The 22,914-nt window shown below is 41.5% G+C and overlaps 2 protein-coding genes across 7 annotated transcripts in view; one reads left to right on the top strand and one right to left on the bottom strand.

The window, feature by feature from the left end:
• Window positions 1-18,135, top strand: part of bbox1 (gamma-butyrobetaine hydroxylase 1) — a 53,986-nt gene extending 35,851 nt beyond the window's left edge. For both annotated transcript variants that reach the window (XM_088333589.1, XM_088333590.1), the window contains exons 4-8: window positions 3,990-4,188; window positions 10,136-10,241; window positions 10,315-10,511; window positions 13,442-13,608; window positions 16,907-18,135. In XM_088333589.1, the coding sequence (XP_088189715.1) occupies window positions 3,990-4,188; window positions 10,136-10,241; window positions 10,315-10,511; window positions 13,442-13,608; window positions 16,907-17,058 (821 nt within the window). In that variant the 3' untranslated portion in view covers window positions 17,059-18,135. The remainder of the gene's footprint in view (window positions 1-3,989; window positions 4,189-10,135; window positions 10,242-10,314; window positions 10,512-13,441; window positions 13,609-16,906) is intronic.
• Window positions 18,136-18,174: 39 nt separating this feature from the next.
• The window catches only part of madd (MAP-kinase activating death domain), a 54,760-nt gene continuing 50,020 nt past the window's right edge, over window positions 18,175-22,914 (bottom strand). For all 5 annotated transcript variants that reach the window (XM_088333583.1, XM_088333584.1, XM_088333586.1 and 2 more), the window contains one exon: window positions 18,175-20,936. In XM_088333583.1, coding sequence (XP_088189709.1) covers window positions 20,823-20,936 — 114 coding nt within the window. In that variant the 3' untranslated portion in view covers window positions 18,175-20,822. The remainder of the gene's footprint in view (window positions 20,937-22,914) is intronic.

The following is a 22,914-nucleotide window of genomic DNA, read 5'->3' as shown; positions in this document are numbered from 1 at the left end:
GGGATTGGGAGAGGAGAGTGATTTCACCTGTTTGCTCGAAGATTTTTTTAAATTTTACAATGAAATTGGCGATAGTAATATGTACTGTTTCAAATACAGTCTAAATGTCTACCCCAAAAAAGATGAAAAAAAAAAGAGTTTATTCGAGTGCATTTAATAGAAACACCGAAATTAATAAGGACTATGTCAGGACCAGAACAGAGACTTGCATACGTTTCTCTCAGTTTTATTGGGAAGAAGGGAAAGGATAGTACACACAATCGGGTGATCGCTGGTCACGGGGAGCAGGTCGCTTTGAACGCGGAAGTGGCACTTCCGTGGCGAGCGATGGCGGTATCGAGAGCGGGAAAAAAACGGGTCAGTAGCCGGGTCAGGAGAGCAAAAAACGTGGTCGAGATCAAAAAACAGGTCTAAGCCGGGAAACAGACGGGAGCCAAAACAGGAGTGAGTCAGGGTTGAAAAGCTAGCCTAGAATAAACTGAGGTTTGCAGACGGACTGACAACAGGTGACCGATAGACGGGGGTTTAAATAGTGACCGGGAGCCAATCAGAGTCCGAGGCAGTTGCCGCCAAAGGAGCGGGCACAGGGCATAGAATGGTATTGAAGTATGATCGTGCATAAAGTATCGCCAGGTTTACAAAGTCATCATCTGTCACTGCGTGTATGCATTCATGTCGAATCATTGCTACTAGTTTTGTTAAGTCCAGGTCTATTCTTGTTCTTGTTTGTTATTTTGTTCCTTGATTTTGGAGAATGTGACCCATTGAGACTAGTCAAGTCATGTTTCTTGGTATAACCCTTAATCACAAGAAGTCTCAAAGGGGTGTACACACTATTACAGACTACAGACTATTATTACGCCATCCCCTGTGTTGGAAACTTGGGTTCACAGTAATTAATCTTTTTTGTGACAACCCCAAAACTAGAGCATGTCCCGGTTTACTGTATCAATGCAGACTTGCGTATATTCCCATAACATATGTCCCACTTTTACCTCTCTAGAGAAGGTTCGGTTGCTTCATACTATAATTAACCAGTTATAAACCCACTATAAAATTGAAAAGATTCTGATCACACAATACCCGAGAGGTTGTGCAAACTTTTGGTGGGAGTAGTTACATCCAATTAAGCCATGCATGCACACACCCTCTGGAGTACAGAAAGAATAAAAAAAAGAGTCAAGGGGATCCGCTTGAGCTAAAGATAAAATCGGAGTTTTTTTGACTGAAACACAGTATATTTAAAGATAACACCGAGGAAACATGACAAAGGAAAACCCCCAAATTGTTTTGATTTCATTGTAGCATATGTTGGTAGAAGAAAAAAGCACAACACAAAATTGACTCCCACATTTTTTGTTTCAAGTAACTCTGAACTTTGGAATGGATGGAATGACTGCATCTCCTTATGGACAGTCCCGGTTGTACTAATTCACTATTGCCTTAATGAACTCTGATAACATGACGTTTTGAATGTAATTAAAACATCGAAGGCTATGTATTGATAAGATAATGTTCTCACCGTACGTAATTATGTCAATTGGAGGGGCATTCTCAACTTCAAACACCGTCATCCGATCCTGGTGGTCTCAGATATCTGAGACCACGCCCAAAGAGGCATGATCTGGTGAAACGTCCCTGGGCCATACAAAAGAGGAGCTGATCGATAGCTCGTCCTCTTTTCTATTGCCTCGCATAACGGCCGTGCCAAGCGGCCATGCAGGCCTGCACTGCGGCCTTGAGTTCAGCACTTGGGCCATATCAGCCAAAATCTCTACGCAACAAGTAAGGGGACGGTTTCAGATTCAACACCATGTTTGCTGGTTCTTGGGACTGAACGTTTTTTTCTGTACAAGGGAATATCAAATACCAAATCGCATTATAGCGGGAAACTTTCTTTTTTTCTTGCGCTCTCGATAAGGGAGTTGACGACCCCAGGGAAGAAATTGTCTCAGAGCCTATTTGTCCTTTTTTTAATGGTCCTGTACCACCTACAAGAGGGCAACTGATCAAAGAGTTGGTGCCTCGGGTAAGAATAATCTTTGATAATGTTGAAGGCTCTGCTATGGTATCTCAAGCTGGCAACGTCCTCCAGACTGGGAAGAGGGGAGCCAACGATCTCGTGGGTTGTGTTGATAACTGCCTGTATGTTTTAATGGTCCGCTGTCCGTGCTCCTAGCAGCCAGTTTGACGAAGAATTTCACTGAATTGATGGCGGTGCTTTCAAACAAATCGCTTAACTTTATTTGGAGTCATGCTATGCTAGCAGAAAGTTGCAAGGAGGGCAGGAGGTTGGAAATACACAAGCACCAGCTATGGTCATCTCTAAGGACAAAAACGTGTATCGCAGCACAATGCATGATAAGGAGTATGCTTAAAAAGGTATTCAATGTTTTTAGTGACATATCACAGAGGCCTGTGGTCCAGTTTTCTGCTCGTCTTCAGTTGGGTCTTGTAACAGGACTCTGTTCCAGGTCATTTAGAGTACAAAGTAGACTGAGCCACAAATGGACCATCCGGACAAACAGGCTGTCCTTCACATGATCCTTTCGTTGAGTCTTTTGTAAGAAAAACTCACAAATATCTTGAATTGATTTTTTTAAAATGCAGTTGTGGTCAGGAATGATAGTTGAGACTGTTTGAATCACACATTGTAAAAGACACATTTACAGTACATGCCATTTCCTTTCTTTTTTTTCCATACTGAGGTTGGAAGATGACTTTAACAGGACAAAGCTAAGTTCTTATGTTTTATATTTGTTCTTAATTGGAAAATTGTGTAAACCATTTGCATGTTCTATTAAGTCAAGGAATGTTTATTTGTATAGCCCTTAATCACAAAGAGTCCCAAAAGGCTGCACAGACCACAGACTATTGCAAACTACAGACTAATTATTACACCATCCCCTGATCTAAAACCTACGTGAGAGCAAGGAAAACTAAAAAACCTCAGCATGAGAAAAATGAAGAAACCTTAAAGGGACCGCACATGAGGTCATCCCCAGGATAACCAGGCTGCAATGGATGTTGCAATATCAAATCATACACAGATATTGTCAACATAAAACATAGGTTTTTCATTTGTTATAGAAAAGAAGTGTGTTTTAAGCTTAGATTTAAACAGTTGACTGAGGTTGCAGATCGAATCTCAGGGGGAAGTGCATTCCACAGCACCGGGGTCCGAAAGGAGAACGTGTGGATTTCTTCTTGGCTCTTGGGATCTCTAATAGACCAGTTTTCTGAGCAAGGACTCCAGACCGGAACATGGGGCAAAATGAAATCTGAAAGATATGAGGGAGCAAGTCCATGCATGATTTTGTATACTACCAACAGAACCTTAAAATCACATCTTAAGCTAACAGGGAGCCAATACAGGTTAGCTAAAATCGGGGTCATGTGATCAAACTTTCTTGTCTTAGTTAAAAGCCTCGCTGCAGCATTTTGTACCAGCTGAAGGCTCTTGATTTTGGACTTCGGGAGACCGGAGAGTAGTGCATTACAGTAATCGAGACGGGAGGTAACAAACGCATGAATTATAATCTCCGCATCCGACTTAGATAGCATTGGATGAATTTTAGCAATGTTGCGAATATGGAAAAAAGCTGTATGACACCTAAATTTTTGACTGAGTCACTCTGGGAGATATTACATTCGTCAATGTTCAGAGCAGTTTTTGAGAAAAAGTCACGGCATTTAGATGGACCAATAACTAACATTTCGGTCTTTTCAGAGTTAAGGCGCAAGAAGTTGAGTGACATCCATTCTTTTATCTCCGTGAGGCAGGCCTCCAAATTTCCAGTTTAGATGTTGTGTTAAGGAAAAGTGGGAACACATTGTCTGTGTCTTCAAACAATAGTCAAAACTTGCAAAAAAATGGCTAGCATGTCTAATGAGTTTATAAAGGCAAGTAGAAAAAAACGACGAGGCAGTCCAAGATGAATTTTGTTTGCAATTCCAACAACTTGTCTTTGTAACTCTTCCCTTTTCAGAGCGCTACTTTTGGGACAGCAAACTGCGGATTCCCACTGCCAACTACCAGGACGTCCTCCATGACGACAAGGCCGCGTTGGCGTGGTTGGTGGCCCTGCGGCGGGTGGGAATCGTCTACCTGAAGGGGGCGCCGGTAGAGCAAGGCCAAGTCGCCAGGCTGGCCGAGAGGATCGGTTATCTTCGCCTGACGTTCTACGGGTAAGGGCATTTCGGTCTTTTCAGAGTTAAGTTAATCGATAGCCGCATCGGATTGTGTTTAAAATGTAGAAACAAAAAGTAGCGGCTTGTCATCCCAAATTCACGGTACCTTCCCGAAGTCAAGCCAGCTTTTGCTCGTGCCGCTTCTGCCCTTTCTCCGCTTCCTCCTCTTTCTACTTCTTCTCTTTGGCAGCTTTCATCTCAACCTCCCCTTTTTATTTAATCTATATCTTCGCTACACTCATCACACTGTGGGTACACACTCTCATTCGCAGGATAAGGGAAGGAAGGAAGTGGGGGCTTCTTCAATGTGTGGATAAAGATCTGATCAAAGCCACTCCTGCCAACTGTGATTTTGTCACGGATGCCATGGCGCCCAATTGGCCCCACCGTGTAGCGCCAGCTTTGGTCACGGTTGCCATGGCGCCCAGTTGGCCCCGCCAGTGGATGCCAGCTGAATCTTGTTGACAGATTGGCTCCCTATTAGTATATAAACGCTGTCCTGTCAGTCGTTTTTTTTGTCGGTCCATCTGCGAATCTTCATTTTGACACAGCAAGCCCTTTTTTTGTCTGTCCTGTGTTTTTGCTCTTGTTTTTCTCCCACTACGATCTGTTTGATCTCGACCACGGCGACTCTCCTCTCCTGGTTTTCGACTTTTTTCCGTTCCCGACACCGCCATCGCTCGCCGCGGAAGTCGGACTTCCAAGGCTGAGCAACCTACTCCCCGCGACCAACGATCTCCGGATCGAGTGTGCGCTCCTTTCTCTTCTTCCCAATAAAACTGTAACGTTACGCGAGTGGGTCCTGTTTCCTGTTCTGGTCCTGACAGATTTGTCATACGGATATTATTCCCTGATACTTACCGATGAGCCCCAAACCCTTTATAATAGCTTTTTAAAAATAAATAAGTACGTTTGGGCACTCAGGGGAAATGCTCCTGAAAATGTATTTATACATTATGGCATTTGAAAAGTGAAAGACTTAAAATTTCAAATATTATCCATATCTTTTAGCTAATAAAGCCAAAACAATTGAAGATCAGGAAAATGTGTGTTCTGGAGTCTTCGATTTATTTGGGTCCCTTGGCGATGTTATCTCACCAGAGTTCATTGCTTCGGTTTATCAGTCTAAGACACAGACGGGGAAAATGAGCAGCAAAAGCATTCCAGCTGCTTGAAAGGAGAGGAATTACCTGGCGCACTTTGTCCAAACTGAGATTTGGACTGTTTGCATTGCCAGCGAATGAGCTCAGAGTCAAAGGCTGACTTGGGAGAAGGTTGGAGCGACTGTTAGCTTATTAGCGTTTGACGCTCGTTTGCAACACGTCCTTAATAAACAGCGCAAAGGCTTCTTTATGATGGACTACAAGCTCATCTTGTTGCTTTGTGCTCACGTTATACAAACTAAAACGTGGTTTTGCCTAAAATCACAATCCAAGACGTTCCCAGGGTAAAATGAACGATGTTCTTGAACCTTTTGGATGGTTTTGGTCTCTTTTGAAAAGTAACTCTCAAAAGTTCGGTCCCAAACTGAAATAATCGCTGCAAGTGCTACTAACATTGTGTAATTTGAATTGGAACACACATAAAAGGAACGTTTTTAATGTAATTCCTGCAGTTAAGAATAGCATGGACATCTTAGCTCAAAAACAGGTGAGACAATAGCTTGAACCTTTACCTGGTACCATGTCAAATTTGATCACAATCTGAAAAATTGCATTTTACAATTTAAAATAGTTTTTTAGACATTGTGAAAGAGTTGTAAATGTTTCACTTCTCTTTCCAGAAGTTGAATCAATGATTGTGCACACTCGTGCGTAATAATGGTCCGGAAAAATGTAGCATGTGTTTTTGGCAATGACTTGTATACACCCACAGACAATTGGCTAAACTAGGTGTCAATCGGCATTCGATTTAGTTACTATTGCCTGAAGATTTTTTGAATTACACAGGGCAATCTTACTTTTATCAAACAAGCCCGTGTAGGCTAATGCGTTATGTGGACCAAGAGTGGTGTCAATCAAAAGGTCAGAGACTAACGGATATACTAGAAGTCATCTGACAAGTCCGTTTATTTTTAATGGGGAGTTTTGGAATGAAATGAACGAATTACAAGAAGAAACATTGAATGAAGCAGACATGCTTTTAGGCGTATATTTTTCTCTGTTGGCATGATTGTGTGTTTTGAATTGAATATTTTACACGGTTGGATTCACTAGATTCTTGAAGATGTAAGGAGGCAAAGGTTGCTAACATTTATTGAATTTAATGGCTGTAAGACAATGTCTTTGGTGAGCTACCACCTTTTTTTAAAAATAGTTTTCGGGTAGCTTGTTGCAGACCGATTGTGATTCTGTTTCTGTAATGAGTATATTTTAAAATTGTCATTGTATCTTGAGTCCCAAGAGTTTAACCTTTCTAATGATATGTATTTCAATGATTGGTGACATTATATGATGAAGCACCATTAGATAGCCGTTGTGGCTTTTATCAGATCTTTGTTCACACGTTGCTAAAGCCCAACTTCATGGTGTTGCTTCCCGTATCAAGCAAATGAGTGCATGTCGGCAGCCCCCTATTAGTAGGCATATTGAAGCAGTGCGGTGAGAGTCGCAAGCTATGGACAAATAGTAACCGGCCGTTTACTTAACAGAGCGTATTTCCTTTGAAAAAAAGTAGTCCCATCGTGTGCAGCACAGTTCTGAGGTCATGAGATCGAACCTCCTGTGTGGAGTTTGCATGCTATCCCTGTGCTTGCGTGGGTTTCCTCCCGGCACTCCGGTTTCCTCCCACATTCCAAAACCATGCATGTTAGGTTAATCGGCCGGTCCAAATTGTCCCTATGTGTGAATGAGCGAGCGAGTTGTCTGTCCCAGTGTGCCCTGCGACTGGCTGGCAGTCAGTTCAGGGTGTCCCCTGCCCACAGCCCAAAGACAGCTGAGATGGGCTCCAGCACCCCCGCGACCCTACTGAGGATAAGCGGTGAAGATAATGGATGAATGGATGGAGTCCCATCGTCATTGTCTGGTCGGAGAGCGATAGCGTTACTTGCACGTCTGCAGGAACGCGGTCGCTCAAGGGAACGCGATCGTCATAGTGACCGGAATCGTGTGATCACTTCACCAGAAACATAGGGTGCTGTAAGGTTCTTGAAAAGTTGATGCATAGTTCATGCATCAGTTCGCTGTTCTTGCAAAAAAGTGGTATTTTAGACATTGCAGTTATCACAAATACCCAAAAAAAAACACCAGAGGTAAAGTTCACCTTGAACTGCGTCCTTTTCATTCTTAAAGCTGTTGTTTTAAGAAGCTTTCACGAAATCGTGTATTGTTAAGAGACTTAGCAATGTTTAACTGTTGTTTACTAAAAAAATTGTAAACGCTAGAAACATACTTTTTCTAATGAACGATTAGCAGGCTTTCCTTCCTTCAAAAGTGACTCAATTCAGCCTGAAAGAAATCACACACAACACGTCCATTTGGGTTTGAGGTGCCTCTACCATCCATTTTTGCACTTGAATGGAATATCGACCTGAGCAATTGCTCCTGAGCGCTGTTTGTGGATGGAGGTTTCTTTCTGTTCAATCGGTCTCAACGACTGTAATTTTGTGTCCCCAAAGTGGAACCATTCATGCCTCTCACTTCTAGGTGATGCATGATAGTTGACTGTCCTGTGTTGAGCTGCTGTGTCAAGCCTACTTGAAGACTGTTTGGACGACCAAAGCGAATGCAATGGAAGCACCTGGAATACTGTTTTTTTTTTTTCTGAGTTCGATGAAAACCTAGGGGTTCGGTACACTGACTATGCACAATGGCCCGCCCTGCTTGGCCATCATTGGCTGCAGAAGATCACGTGACATTGCTTTGGCCAATCAGTCCTGCGCAAAATTTAGTCAAGTCATGTTTATTCGTACAGCCCTTAATCACAAGAAGTCTCAAAGGGCTTCACAGACAATACACAGACTAAATTAACAATAATTATAGGTAATAACAGAACATAAACAAATTAAATAAAAGTGTGTTTTAAGCCTAGGTTCAAACACTTCCACTAAGGTTGCAGATCGAATCTCAGAGGAAAGAGAATTCCACAGCACTGGGGCGAGATTGGGGCAGGCTCTTAAACCTACAGATTTCTTCTTGGCTCTTGGGATCACACTGGGAAGACTTGGAGTGTACTACAGACAGGGTTGGGTAGGGTTACTTTAACTTGATTGACAAAAGAAACTCAATATGAATAAAATTATGACTCGCAACACATGGTAAGCTCTCTCTCCTGGCTTTGATCTTTTTGATCTCTGGCAAAACTAACATAAAATGCGACAGAAACAAAATGAAAATAAATCCAAACAGCTTGCCAACATCATTTTTGCCGTTCCATGTATTCCGTTACTCCCCAAGCCTGCACAAAATTTAGTAATTTTATTCCTATTTAGTTTCTTTTGTCTTTTATTAGCATATTTGATATTGTAGTAATCCAAAAGTAATTGAAAGTAATCCAGTTAAAGTAACCCTACCCAACCCTGACTACGGATCAACTCAAAGTTGGAATTTCATCGTAGTACAGACGCTTCTACTACTTAAGTTGAATTTGTTTGGAAGTTGCTTCAGTGCGATATTTTGTATGTTTAAAGTTTATACAATTATGTTTAAAAATTGTATAGTAACCTTAATTGTTTTGTACTAGCAAATAAACATATAATAAAATAATATGCTCTATAATGATAAATAAGGAGTTTAACTTACTTTTGGAAGACGGACTTCAAGAGTTAAGCGACTTCCTCCTCCGTGGTAGAAAGTAGCCGAAAAAAAAGCGACCCCACCATTTTCTCAACCGCATCAAGCTTTCTTATTCCACTTTCATTTCAAATGAAACGGCTCGCCTCTTCTTTACGCTTTACACCAACGATCTCAAATGGATGCACGAGATATTAAACAATAAAAGTTCTTAGCGCGCTGGAGATACAGTATAGAATGTTTAAACACAAACTAGGAAGAGAAGGCCACATCTTTTCTTGGGGGTGGATGCTGGGTGACCTCTCACAGCGCCGCACGCAGGAAGTGGCGGAAAGAAGCTCTGCAGTACTGTCCTGTACTCGGAAAATGTGCACACAATACAATATCTAACGTACAGCAATATCAGGATATTTTTCGACGTCCTAAAAATAATTTTCGTATGTACCGTTGTTTGTAACTCGAATGTTCATAAGTAGGGGTGTTCCTGTATCACATTTTAAGCTAACAGGGAGCCAATGCAGGTTAGCTAAAATCGGGGTAATGTGATCAAACTTTCTTGCCATCGGAAGATATAGTCATCTGTGTAGCAATGAAACTGATATTATACTTGCGAATAATATTACCCAATGGAAGCATGTAAATGCTAAAAAGAAGGGGGCCAAGTACTGAACCCTGCGGAACACCACAGGTAACACTCAAGGGAACAGCTTAGCTGCATAAGTGGGTTCATAAATGACCCCAAGGGTTGTTATTCAAAATTTATATAAATGAGAAAAAAAAGTTGTAATATTGTGTCATATTTCAGGTATTCGTCATAAAAACATGTTTATGCCTTTAGGCCATTTGTATTTTTCCCCCGCTCATGGGAAAGTTACCGGTGGCTCATGCTTTTTTTATACATATGATTTTAATGGTCGGCAGCTCAGTTTTTACTAAATATAAAACAAATTCATTTGTAGCTGTTGTTGATTTTAGCATACCCCGCAGGCTGCTTAAAAAATAAATGTTGGCCAACAGATGACACCCTTGGGCTATTGTTTGGACGCCACTGAAATAAACGACTAGGAAGGGACATGGTTTTACAAACGTCGGATGTTTTTAATATTGCTCAGAGGCTCCCCGAAAAACGGACACGTCGGGCGACTCGAATAAGGGTTTATAAAAGTGCTGTTGTACAATGTCTCTTCTGATGAGTGCCCATTGTGTGTCTTCAGGCATACGTGGCAGGTTACGGACAAATACATGGCCAATAATGTCGCCTACACCTCAGGAAATCTCAGCCTCCACACCGACTACCCCGCGTTACACTTCGCCCCCGGGGTGAGAACATTCAAATATACCTCTTCAACCGGAGCGGCGAATTATCCGGGTGTTTATTTGCTCGGGATCGCAGGTGCAGTTCCTGCATTGCATCTCCCAGGCAGCAGAGGGCGGCGACAGCGAGGTGGTGGACGGCTTCCACACAGCCGAGCAGTTGCGTCGCGAGGACCCGGAGGCTTTCCGTACCCTGGCCTCGCTCCTGGTGGATTTCACCGACACCGGGACGGACTATTGTGACTTCATGCTGCAGTCCAAGAAGAGCATCATTGAGTAAGTGAGGCCATCCGTCCGATCCATCTCACATTTCTGCGGTTAGAGTACCGTATTTTCCGCACTATAATGTGCACATAAAATCTGATTTTTCTTTAAAAAGCTGACTATGCGCCTTATAATCCGGTGCGCCTTATATATGGATCAATATTGAACTGCAAGGTCTCGCAACTAAGAGAAGCAGCCACCGACTCCATTTTTCGCGTAGAAGAAGAAGTGCGCTGTGCATACTGGGAAATATTAAACAACGATTCTCTTTTATTTGTGCGTTTGTATAAAGACCCTGAATTGGCTCCTATTAAGAGACACGCTTACAACGCAGAGTTTTAACTCAAGGCGATCAGTCACGCAGTAGAACACGGAAATAGAGCAGCAGCGAGAGAGTTTAACATTAATGAATCGATGGTGCGGAAGTGGAGGAAGCATGAGGATGAGCTGTTTACGTTTTACATTTTACAGTTATTATGTTATTGCTTTATGGTTGCATAACGTAACTACATCCTCTACTGTAGCCAAGTCAAGTCAAGTCACATTTATTTATGACGCCCTTAATCACAAAAATGTCTCGAAGGACTGCACAGGATTACAATTACAAAATTGCACAATTACCTGATCTTAAACCAGCATGCACTTATAGCGCCTTATAATGCGGTGCGCCTTATGTATGGAAAAGGTTTTAAAATGTATCATTCATTGAAGGTGCGCCTTATAACACGGTGCGCCTTATAGTGCGGAAAATACGGTAATCCCTCAGTTACCGCCCCGGGAAAACGTGAAAATCCGGAATTAACCAATGCCCTTATTAAAAGCCCCCAAGGGTCAAACTTACCTGGGGAGGCCGTCCAGGTTGTTTTTGTTACTTTATTCCATCCATCCATTATCTGCACCGCTTATTCTCAGTAGGGTCGCGGGGGTGCAGGAGCCCATCCCAGCTATCTTCGGGCAGTGGGCAGGGGACACCCTGAACTGGTTGCCAGCCAATCGCAGGGCACACAGAGACAGACATCTCTCTCACTCAGTTACACCTAGGGACAATTTGGCCTGGCCAATTAACATGCATGTTTTTGGAAAGTGGGAGGAAACCCACACAAGCACGGGGAGAACATGCAAACTCCACACAAGGGGTTCGATCTCATGACCTCAGAACTGTGCCGCCATGCTGCCCACTTTAATCCATGTATTCCTAAATATTAGGTCGGAAGGAAAACATAATAATACACAAAAAAAGAAAAAGAGAGAGAGAAGAGAAAAATATGTTGAACAAAAGCTAAGAGAAAAAACTTCCAAGAAGAAAAAAATAAAGAAAAAAGCGAGAAAAAAGAAGGACACAGCTAGAAGGAAAGAAAATCACAAAAAGAAAATATAAAAGAACAAAAGCGAGAGAGAGAAATAAGAAAAAGAAAGCAAGAAAAAATAAGCAAAAAGCTAGAAAAAAAACAAGAGATGGAAACTATTAAAGAAAAGAGAAAAAGAAGGGAATAAAGCAAGAAAAACAATAAGCCAAAGACTAGAAGTGAAAAACAAAATAAATACAAGATGTAAAAAAAGATGGGAAAGAAAACCAGAAAAGAGGAAAAAGACAGGCTTTCGGGGGTCCCTTTCACAAGTAGATTACCAATAAAAATTGTGACATAATGCACAGTATAAATTATTAATTCAAATAAATAATCTATTGTTCTACTAACATATGATAGCATTTCAACCGTTTTATACTAAGAAACTTCACTAGACTATACATTTGTAACTTAAATCACGTTATCCCTAATAAACAGACAAAAACTTGCATATCGAAAAAGTAATGTCCATTTAAGGCACTATGAGCCTTGAGTGTACTATTTGGGAAGCGCAACACTGCCCCCTGCTGACTAGCGCTGTTATTGAATTGAATTCTCTTGATGGTGATCGATATCAGCGTCCTGAAACATTGCATGCAACGAGATTAGACATGGCACCCTCGAGTAAAACATATAATAAAGAGAAAAATATCAAATACTATCAGGATAAATAGGCAAAAGTAACTAATAAGTAACTAACTAGTACTTAGAAAACTGGCCTGATAGAATAGTGCATTGGAACTAAAGTGCAATAACATTTCTCATCTCATTAGCTGCACCGCTTATCCTCAGTAGGGTCGCGGGGGTGCTGGAGCCCATCCCAGCAATCATCGGGCAGTGGGCAGGGGACACCCTGAACTGGTTGCCAGCCAATCGCAGGGCGCAATAACATTTATCAGCAACAATCAAAAATAATAATAATAAGTCACAATGTATATATTTTCACAGATTCTTCACAATAATAAATATTTTCAACTTTCTACTTAGCAATAACCCAAAAAAAAAAAAAAAAAAAAAAAAAAAAAAATTCTCAAGACGAATTTTCTCATTTTCGCATGCTCGTTTAGGGTTGTGATGGCCCTTGGGGAAGAAGCTGTCTCTGAGCCTATTTGTCCTTGTTTTAAGGGACCTCTAGCGCCTACCGGAGGGCAACAGGGGAAAGAGGTAGCCGGGGTGGGAATGGTCTTTTATCAGGGTTTTCCTTGAAAAGTCTTAAAAGGCATTGAATGTTATACTATGATTAAGGCCTTAATTGGCATTAAAAGGTCTTAAATCCAATTTTGGAAAATCTTAAAAATGTGAGCACATAGGATTTATATTTGTTTAAACTTTGCTGAGGTGGCTTTAAATTTGATTTTGAAAGGCACTAAAAAGTTTTGAAATTAAGCTGTGGAACCCTGTTTAAAATGTTAAGGGCAATGTCCTCTAGACTGGGCAGAGAGCAGCCGATGATCTTTTGGGCTGTGTTGATTACTCTGTATCATTTTTTTTCCCTGTCCATCATACCGCCAGTGTCCTCATTTGATGTTCTATTACCTCACGTGAGTCGTCACCCTCGGTTTGGAATTTCACCCTGGTGGTTCCTTGTGATCACAGCGTGAACGCGCAAGGTCAAGTGGTGAGGATCAACTACAACAACGCCACCAGGGATTCGATCCTGGATCTCCCGCTTCATCAGGTGCAGCCCTTCTACAGAGCGCTCAAGGCCTACGTGGAAATCATGAATCGACCAGAGAACTTGGTCACCTACATGATGGAGCCAGGTTGGTTTTTAAGGTCTTTGTCGTAGCGTGACTAGGAATGGGGCGATACTGGGAATTTTGATATCGATAGGCTCCGGGCGCATACAGTAACAGTATAATCCGTTCCAGGAATTGATCAAGTTGAACAGGAGTCAAGTCACGTGTATTTGTATAGCCCTCAATCACAAAATGTCAATAACACAGTCCCCTGAACTGAAACCGACATGCAGGCAAGGGAAAACTCAAAAACCTCAGGATGAGGAAAACGAGAAACCTTGAATAGAGGTAATCCTGATGACCAGGTTTTAATATATGTTGCATATACCGTAAATTCCGGACTATAGAGCGCACCTGATTATAAGCCGCACCCACCACTTTTTAGGTGATTTGCCACTTTTGTACTTACACAAACCGCACCCATGTATAAGCCGCGTGCGCCCGCATTAATATTTGTGACACAATCATAAGTTTAACTCAGACCAAGCTGCAAGTTCTACGATTGTAACTGCATAATTAGTACACAATTCTATAACCACAGTTGGCATCATAAATGGAAAATGATACCTGTAATTAACGTATGATGCAGACTTGTAAAGTCCAAGTCCCGTTGAAAATGATCCAAGGAAACAAAATGTATATTTCCAAAGTTAAGGGTGGGAAAAATATATATCCACTATTGTCCGCTGCGACAACAGACAGATCTACCGGTAACTCAGCTTTACCCCAATTCCCATCAGCCCGCGTTTGCTCCGCCCCTTCTTTTTGATTCGTCCGTAGAACATATAACAGAATAAATCTCTAAAATAAATACATTACAAAAATATACAGTTGCAAATACATATTATACATGGTTACACATATTTACGAAGAAAGACGGTTTTCAAAACTTTAATAATAATTGACTTTGATCCCAAACCGTGCCTTTGAAAGGTACCAACACGCTACTATGAACTCGCACGCAATGTATCAAACGTGCCTGTTCAAAAAAAGCATCCAGTAATTGTGAAATTCACAGAAGATCGTCCTCAACTTCCTCCTCATGACTATCGCCATCAAGGGCGTCTTCCTCATTATCGGAACGCACCTTAACTTTACAGACAATGTATGCTTAAACTTAGAGGTAGCAGTCTTTCTTGACGCACACATTCTACTGGTCTTAATCTTACCTTTTATACTCCAGCGCCACTGGTGGCCGTTAGAAAAATTCCATAATTGGCCACTTCACTGAATAAGCCGCAGGGCTTAACATTTGGGAAAAAAGTAGTGGTTTATAAGCCGGAATTTACAGTACTGATATACATAACATTTTCAAAACAAGGTGCAAGCACAGTTGTAAAAATGTTACAAAATACTGCAAACAAGGATACTGACATATTTACCTTTAACTACCTACAAAACATATAGGTAATGAATGTAAAATTGTTCAAGAAGTCCATCCCGAAAGCATCTGTGAACTTGACTATAAAAGGCATCTCAATCACTAAACACACATTAAGGGGTGAGTGGGGGGCGTTTGCTAGCGAGGGTGACACTGATTGCTTACTTCAAAACTTACAGTATGTCACAAAAGTGAGTACAGTAATCCCTCGGTTATCGCGGTTAATAGGGACCGAGACCACCCGCGAAAACTGAAAATTTGCAAAGTAGCGGCGCCCCTTCAAAAATGCTTTAAAAAATGTATACAGGTATACATATCGCTTTTGGTATAATAAAGTCAAACTTGAGATGAAATGTGACAGAAGAGATTATACTTACGTCGCAGAGTTCCTCCAACTGAGCGCCACATAAGAAGGGGGTGAGGTGGGAGGAGTTGAAGAAGGGAGGGGGGGGGTGAGCGAAGCGGTAACTCACCATGACTCAGCATTGTGTCAGGGCCTCCCCCTCCCCTTCACAATAAGAGTGTCCACACCGTGTCCACGGTTGACATAAGCTCGCGCTCAATGGCATCAAGTCAATACAGTAAATGTTTTTATTGAGGAGGTAAGGTATATTTTTTAGACCCGCGAAGCTCTGAACCTGCGAAAGTGGAACCACGAACTAGCGAGGTACCACTGTACAACCCCCCACATTTCGGCAGATATTTCATTATAGTGTTAGTAGAACAACACTGAAGAAACATCGCTTTGACACAATGAACGGTAGTCTGTGTAAAGCTTATATAGCAGTGTACCTTTATTGTCCCCCTTAGCAATAACTAGGTAAACTATTGGTTACAAAAGTGAGTACACCCTAAAGTGAAAGTTCCTGAAGTTCAATACTTCGTGTGACCACCTGGAGAACCACCTTAATTTTACCACAGCTTCACAAATTACCACCGGAATGCTCTTCCACTCCTCCATGACAGAGCTGGGGGAGATTTAGGATCTTGTGCTTCTTCACCTTCCGTTTGAGGATTTCCCCAAAGATGTTCTATTGGGTTTCGATCTGGAGGCATGCTTGGCCAGTCCATCCCCTAGCACCTTTAGAAAAGCCTTGGTCATATCAGAAGTGTATTTGGGGTCATTGTCAGGCTGGAACATAGCCCTGCGACCTAGTTTCTGGAGGGAGGGGATCATTATCTGATGGATTTAAACTGTAAATATGTTATTCTACTGTTGCATACTATTCTTGCTTAGTGTGCCATTCTCGCCTAGTTCAATAGTAGTAATATTGTTGATACGATAACATGTTATGGAAAACAGGTCCTAACTGTTTTTTCTCACTCCCCCCTCCCTTTAGCAGAAGAAACCTTATGTAAACTAGGGCGTTCCTAATTTAATAAAAGGCAAGGAAAAGGGGGATGCCAGTTAGAGTGAGTCTGGTAGACTGAAAAGGCAGTCTCCAGTCATTCTCCTTGCAAGTAAGTCATACTCACATCTCTGTGTCTTCTTTGAGTGCAGGTTTTATTATAAGTGTTGGGGTTAACCTAACATTATCTGCTCCAGTTTTCCCCAGCACATACTTGAGTTAGTGTTCCCCTTACTGAAATGCAACCCCCTAATTCCAGTTGCACCCATGCAGCCCCAAACCATGACATTCCCAACACCATGCTTGACTTTAGGCACGACACATATGTTTGTACTGGTTGCCACCAGACATGGTTCACACCATCTGAGCCAAATAAATGAATCTTTGTCTCATCAGACCGCAGGATATCTTCCCTTTAAGTTATGGTGCCTTTGTTGACTTAGACTTATAAAATCTCTGCATATATATGAGGGGTGTACTCACTTTTGTGACATACTGTATACGTGTAACCTGTATTTTATAGGATTTTTCATGGGTTTCTTTGTATCGATCCGCCATCGTGGTCACAGGACACTGCTGTTTTGCTTCGCAGGAGACATGGTAACTTTCGACAACTGGCGCCTGCTGCACGGCCGTAAAAATTACCTGAGTGTGCCGGGCAGGGTACGCCACCTAGAGGGGGCCTACCTGGACTGGGACGAAGTCATGTCCCGACTCAGAATCCTCCGAAGATCCGCCAACTAGATCCAAAAACCGCATCGCTCCCGAAAACCTGGATTTTTTTTCACCAGTGCAACGCAAGCAATGCAATTATTTATGAACTCAAGATTTTTTTTTTTAGAAATAGTTGGCAGGATTTTCATTGCAATTTTTTCTGAGTTCTAAGTTGCCCAACTACTGTGTTTATTCCATTGGAAGTTTCATAGATTTAAAGGGACAGTGTGTATTGTTTAGTGCCTCCTAGGGGTAAAATCAACTCATTCATTCGTGAGAAAAACGATTGATTTTGTATAAGTGAAAGTGCATGGACTATGATATAAATGTACATTTCTTTGGAATACTTTTACGTAGGACAAGGGTCACCTCATTGTCTGCCGACTTGCTGCTACGGGTGCCCCAAAAAAATCCTTTTTCCCTTTCTAACTGGGTTATTTGTTTTTTTTCTCCTTTTTTTGTGCCTTTCCTCTTTTTCTCTCTGCATGTTTCCATTTCCCTCATTATGTTGTCCTTTCTTTCTTCTCTTCCTTTCTTTCTCTTTTCCATCTTTTTTTTCATTTTCTTAAATGAGTGTACGCTTACGTGATGATGCATTTCGTTCTTTTCAAAACATTTCTCTTAATGACGTTTTTTACCACCACAAGGCGCTAAATAATAGTATTCCTATGATGCTGGTTTTCCACACATACGTATGGATAGACCTGTTGATTTTGAGTGGTTGGAAGTAAAAATATTCATGCACAGAAATGCAAAACAATAGTTAAAAAACATGCCAAGGGTTAAACAGGTTTGGAATATCCAATGCATAGAAAATGTGCTTATCCAGTAAAGTGCTTTACAATATGCTTCACACTTACCCATTCACATAGCAGCCATGCCAGGCAACTACCTGCTTATTAAGGATTTAAGGTCTCGCCCAAGGACACATATAACACGAAGGATCCGGGAATCGAACCTGCGACCTATTGATCCCGAGACGAGCGCTTCACCTCTTGAGCTTTGAATGGAATCCTGTGCCTTTTATGCTTTCCCACCGAAGCTAAAGGGAGAAGTAAATCAACACTTTGTTTAACTTTGTCTATAATTAAAGCAAGATATCAGCAATTTGTCTGTTTTTCCACCCCAAGAATACAGAACACAGGATTCTATTTTTGGACCTTTTTATTGGATGTGTATTGCTGTACATATTTCACAAATACTCCGATGAGAAGAATACACACATACTCGGTATTTGGTACCTCACACAAGTCAGTCAACACCTTGCCGAATGAGTTCTAATGATCTTAAATGATCGGTTGGGTTCTGATCACATTACGGGCATTTGGCAGATTTCTGCGACGGATGAATCGGAACGAGTGGATTTTTTGTACTTGTATGCGGTCTGAGCTAAAAATACACCTTAAAATTCTTAATTTTCAGGTGAATTTTACTCTACAAGTCCGAGATTGTACAATTATCTACAGCACACTAAATCTCAAAATGACCACACTTAGAATGGGAGTTGATGAGTCTCTGGAGGGCGCATCACTGTAGCACGAATAGCCTACCAAACGATCGACACCAGTGGTCGGCGACCCCCGGCCGCGGGCCGGGACCAGACGAGGGTCATCTGATACCAGGTTGCAAGGACAAGAAAAAATAATTGCCTTTTTTGTGTGTGTACATGTTTGGGTGTGCGTAATACTGAGGTTTTACAGTAGTATATCAAGTAATTGAGCAATGATTAACCAGTCGACAAGCATCATTTGCTAAGCATTCGATGCAATGGGAAACGAACCTGGAACACGGCGGTGAGAGCGCTGAATCCCAACCACTAAGATCGTGGATGATAAAAGAAAATGTATTAGGTTTTATCTCGTCACGCTATTGTCACTCGGTGCTAGTTGTACAACGTTGTCATGAAGCATTATGGGAAAAAGTTCAGCCAATGTTTTTTTTTTTTGCATTGCCAAATTCAAGCACTTTTTAAGACTTTCAAAGCCAAATTTCCAATTTCTCCAGTACCAAAAAAAATCCAATGTCAATCATGCAATTTTTCTTCTTACGTTTGCAATTGATTTGATTTTTAGATCTTGAATACATCGCAAATATATTTGTTTTTGAGGCAGATGTTGGGTAAAAATGACGGAAACACGCGAAATGTCCCCTGGTTCAAGACCAGGTGGAAACGTGTTGGCCTTGAGAGGGATGGGTGCCACCAGGCTGTACTTGCCCAAGACACACCACAGGAATTGGTGCCCCCAAGACCCTAGTGCTTAAGGGATTCACCCACCAATATGTATCATACATTTTCAGTTAGAGTAATATCTTCCCATTCAATTTACCACTGGGAAATTCTACCTTAATTTTTTGCATAGCCCATTAAAAAGTCCATTACTAATACGCAGGGTTGGGTAGGGTTACTTTAACTGGATGACTCCAATACCAAATATGCTAATAAAAGACAAAAGAAACTAAATATGAATCAAATGATGACTCACAACACGTGGTAAGCTTTCTCTCCTGGCTTTGATCTCCGGCAAAACATAAAATGCGACAGAAAGAAAATGAAAATAAATCCAAACAGCTTGCCAACATCATTTTTGCCGTTCCATGTATTCCGTTACTCCCCAAGCTTGCACAAAATTTAGTCATTTGATTCATATTTAGTTTCTTTTGTCTTTTATTAGCATATTTGGTATTGGAGTCATCCAAAAGTCATTGAAAGTAATCCAGTTAAAGTAACCCTACCCAACCCTGCTAATACGTAATCTTAGCACTAATACAAATTTCACAGTGCACCTGTCCTCTCAAACACTGCCTGTAGGGGGCGAAAACGCTTTATAGGACAATGCTGTACAAATAAATGCTAGCCTGTTAATCACGAGCGAAGCTACAAGAGAACAGTGTCGGTGTTAAGAAACATTGCAGCAATTCCAAGCATTTACATGTTTGATCATTCAAGGACTTCTTAATCCTTAAAAACACATTTAAAGTCAAACATTTTCAAGGATTTCAAGCACCTGTTTTGACCCTGCTTGTACACCGTGGTTCCGTGAGTACAAATAGTGTTAAGACGTGATCAAATCTACCTTTCCCTATGTCATCCAAATCTCGAGTGGTCTGGTGATTACACAGTGGATTTAGGCTTATTAAAACTATTATTATCAGTACAGTCCGCGAGAATATTAAGCCGGTCCATGGTACCAGAAAGGTCGCCGACTACCGCTGTACACGATTCACACCTCGAGGAGACAAAGTCACACCACGCCGACATCGATAAACGCAAAAGGACGACATCGTGGAAGCCAGGAGAGAATCGGCAATCGACTTCATATCGCACGTTCGGGCGATTCAATATTTATTTTCACAAATATACAGCAATATATGATAAATAAATACTATATATATAATATATATAATATTTATTCCGGAATGGTCAGGGTAGCATGCGTTTGATGGACAGCAGGGCACAGACGACGTAGAAGGAACTCGAAGAGGATAACAAGCCAACGCAACATTTCACCGCACCTTAAATAAGCACGCAGTCACACAAAGGGGGAAGGGGCTTGTGCACCGAGGGGGGAGGGGCTTGTGCGCGGAGTGGGAGGGGCTTGTGTGCACGGAACCCGCATGCACTCGAACACCATCAGAAGACAAAAGACCGGACGGGAGTATCTACACGACGCGGCAGAGTACCGAGGGCCGATATTTACACCGATCGCTGTGCTCCCGTGTCGGGACTCGAGAAGAGGCACGTGGAGGAGGAAACGATAGCAGTACGACGCGCGGGGGAGGAGGGGTGGGTTCCACTAGCTCGGGAGGGGCCGTGGCGATAGGATCTTGGCTTTTCCGTCCGTCTCCTTCCCCTTCACGGCCGCCACGTAGGAGAAAAGGCAGAGGACCGAGTAACAGATTTGATGTGCCTGTATCACAAGGGAGGGAGAAGCGTTAGATCGTTACAAGTAATGGATTTTTCACTTTTTAAAGGGACACTGTGTGATATGCGACCGTCAGATGTTACTGTATTGGGTAGTGCAGGGGCGTCAGACTCATTTTAGCTCGGAGGGCCATATACTAGAAATGAAACTCACAGGCTGAAGAGAGAGAAAGCGAGAGAGGGAAAGAAAGAGAGAGTTAAAGAGAGAGAGGGAGAAAGAAAAAGAAAGAGAAAGAAAGAAAGAAAGAGAAAGATCGAGAAGGAGAGAGAGAGAGAAAGAGAAAGAAAGAAAGATCAGAGAGAGAGAGAGAGAAAGAAAGAAAGAATGAGTGAAAGAGAGAGGGAGAAAGAAAAAGAAAGAGAAAGAAAGAAAGAAAAAGATCGAGAAGGAGAGAGAGAGACAAAGAGAAAGAAAGAAAGATCGGAGAGAGAGAGAGAGAGAGAAAGAAAGAAAGAATGAGTGAAAGAGAGAGAGGGAGAAAGAAATAAAGAGAAAGAAAGAGAGCGAAAGAAAGAGAGCGAAAGAAAGAATGAATGAAAAAGAAAGCAAGAAAGAAAAAATGAAACAAGGGAGAAAGAGCTAAAAAGAAATAAAGAGAGCAAGCACAACAGAGGGAGAAAGAAAAAATTTAAAGTAAGAAAGAGAAATATGGAATAAAATCCAGTGAACACAATAAAAAGGGGGGAGGGACTGTAAATGAAAGAAAAAAACAGAGAAAAAGAAAGAAGCAGATACAAAGCGAGATAAAGAGAAATAGAAAAAAATGAGGAGACAAAGGAAAAAAAAGAGGGATACAAAGAAAGAGGAGCGGAAGAGCGCGTGCATGAGCATGAGAAAGAGAGAGGAAGAGAAAGCAGGAAAAAAAGTGGATACAGGGAAAAGAGAGAGGGTGAGAAATAAAGAGGGAGAGAAAGAAATCCAGCTCCAGTTGTTTTTGATGTGGCACCTGACGTTGGCGACATCTAATGGACATTTTTAAAACTGCAGCCCTTTTTTCTCTTGCACTTCTTTCAGCAATGAACCAGATTCATTCAGTTGGTGGGCCTGATTCGGCCCGTAGGCGGCCTGTTGGACACTACCGGTGTAGTGCTATTGAAAACAAGTGCTAAAAAGTACAAGAACACAAACTATGGAGACTCAAAATGACAAATACCATCTTCTCATTTTTTTTTTCCCACCATTTTGCTGCTACATCTATTAGTCAAATATTAAACAGTGTCCCTTTAAAGAAAAATATCTACTATTTCTAAAGCTGCTAGTTCATCACTTGTCCCGCTACTAACCAGGCACCGCTGTACTCTATTTACAATTCTATATTTCTTAGAGCAGCATAGCATGAAAAGTGCTTGAATTTTCAGTGAAGCGCTTTAAAAATGACGCCGACATTGCATGTCTTCGTCTCTCGTGGTTAACTGCAGCTGGCATTAGTTTGTACGTCATTGTCCTATGAAGCGTCATCGCCCCCTAGGGGTCACACCCAACAGGACAGGTGCACTCTACACTTAAACAGGGCACTATGAAATGTGTATGAATGCAAAGATTACATATCAATGATGGAAATTTATGGTGGGCTATGCAAAAAAATGAAAATAGCGTTTTCCAGTATTAAATGTGAGAACTTCCTGCAACTAAAAATGTAAGCTATATATTATTGTTGTTATTGTTTTTACACAACAACTCAAAACTTTTTACACAAGTATTGTTCAGATCCACATATACCTACAATTTACTCAAAATGTAAAAATCATGTCTTGATAAATGCACATGCAAGATCAAAAATCACACATGTAAATCAGATATATTTGAGGATCTACAAAAATATGTGATTCCCACCAGATTTTTTTTTTAATGGTACTGGAAAATTTGAAAAATTAGATTTTGAAAACGCTTGAATTTGGCAATGAAAATAGTGTACAAACCCTGTGCTTAGGTCAAGCATGCACCTGTATCACTTGGGCTTGAC

This window comes from Urocampus carinirostris, chromosome 4 (assembly GCF_059441175.1).
Source record: "Urocampus carinirostris isolate Australia breed hairy pipefish chromosome 4, RoL_Ucar_1.0, whole genome shotgun sequence".
Taxonomy (NCBI): Eukaryota; Metazoa; Chordata; class Actinopteri; order Syngnathiformes; family Syngnathidae; genus Urocampus; species Urocampus carinirostris.
Note: the sequence above shows the minus strand (reverse complement) of the source record. Positions and strands in the feature narration are given on the sequence as shown.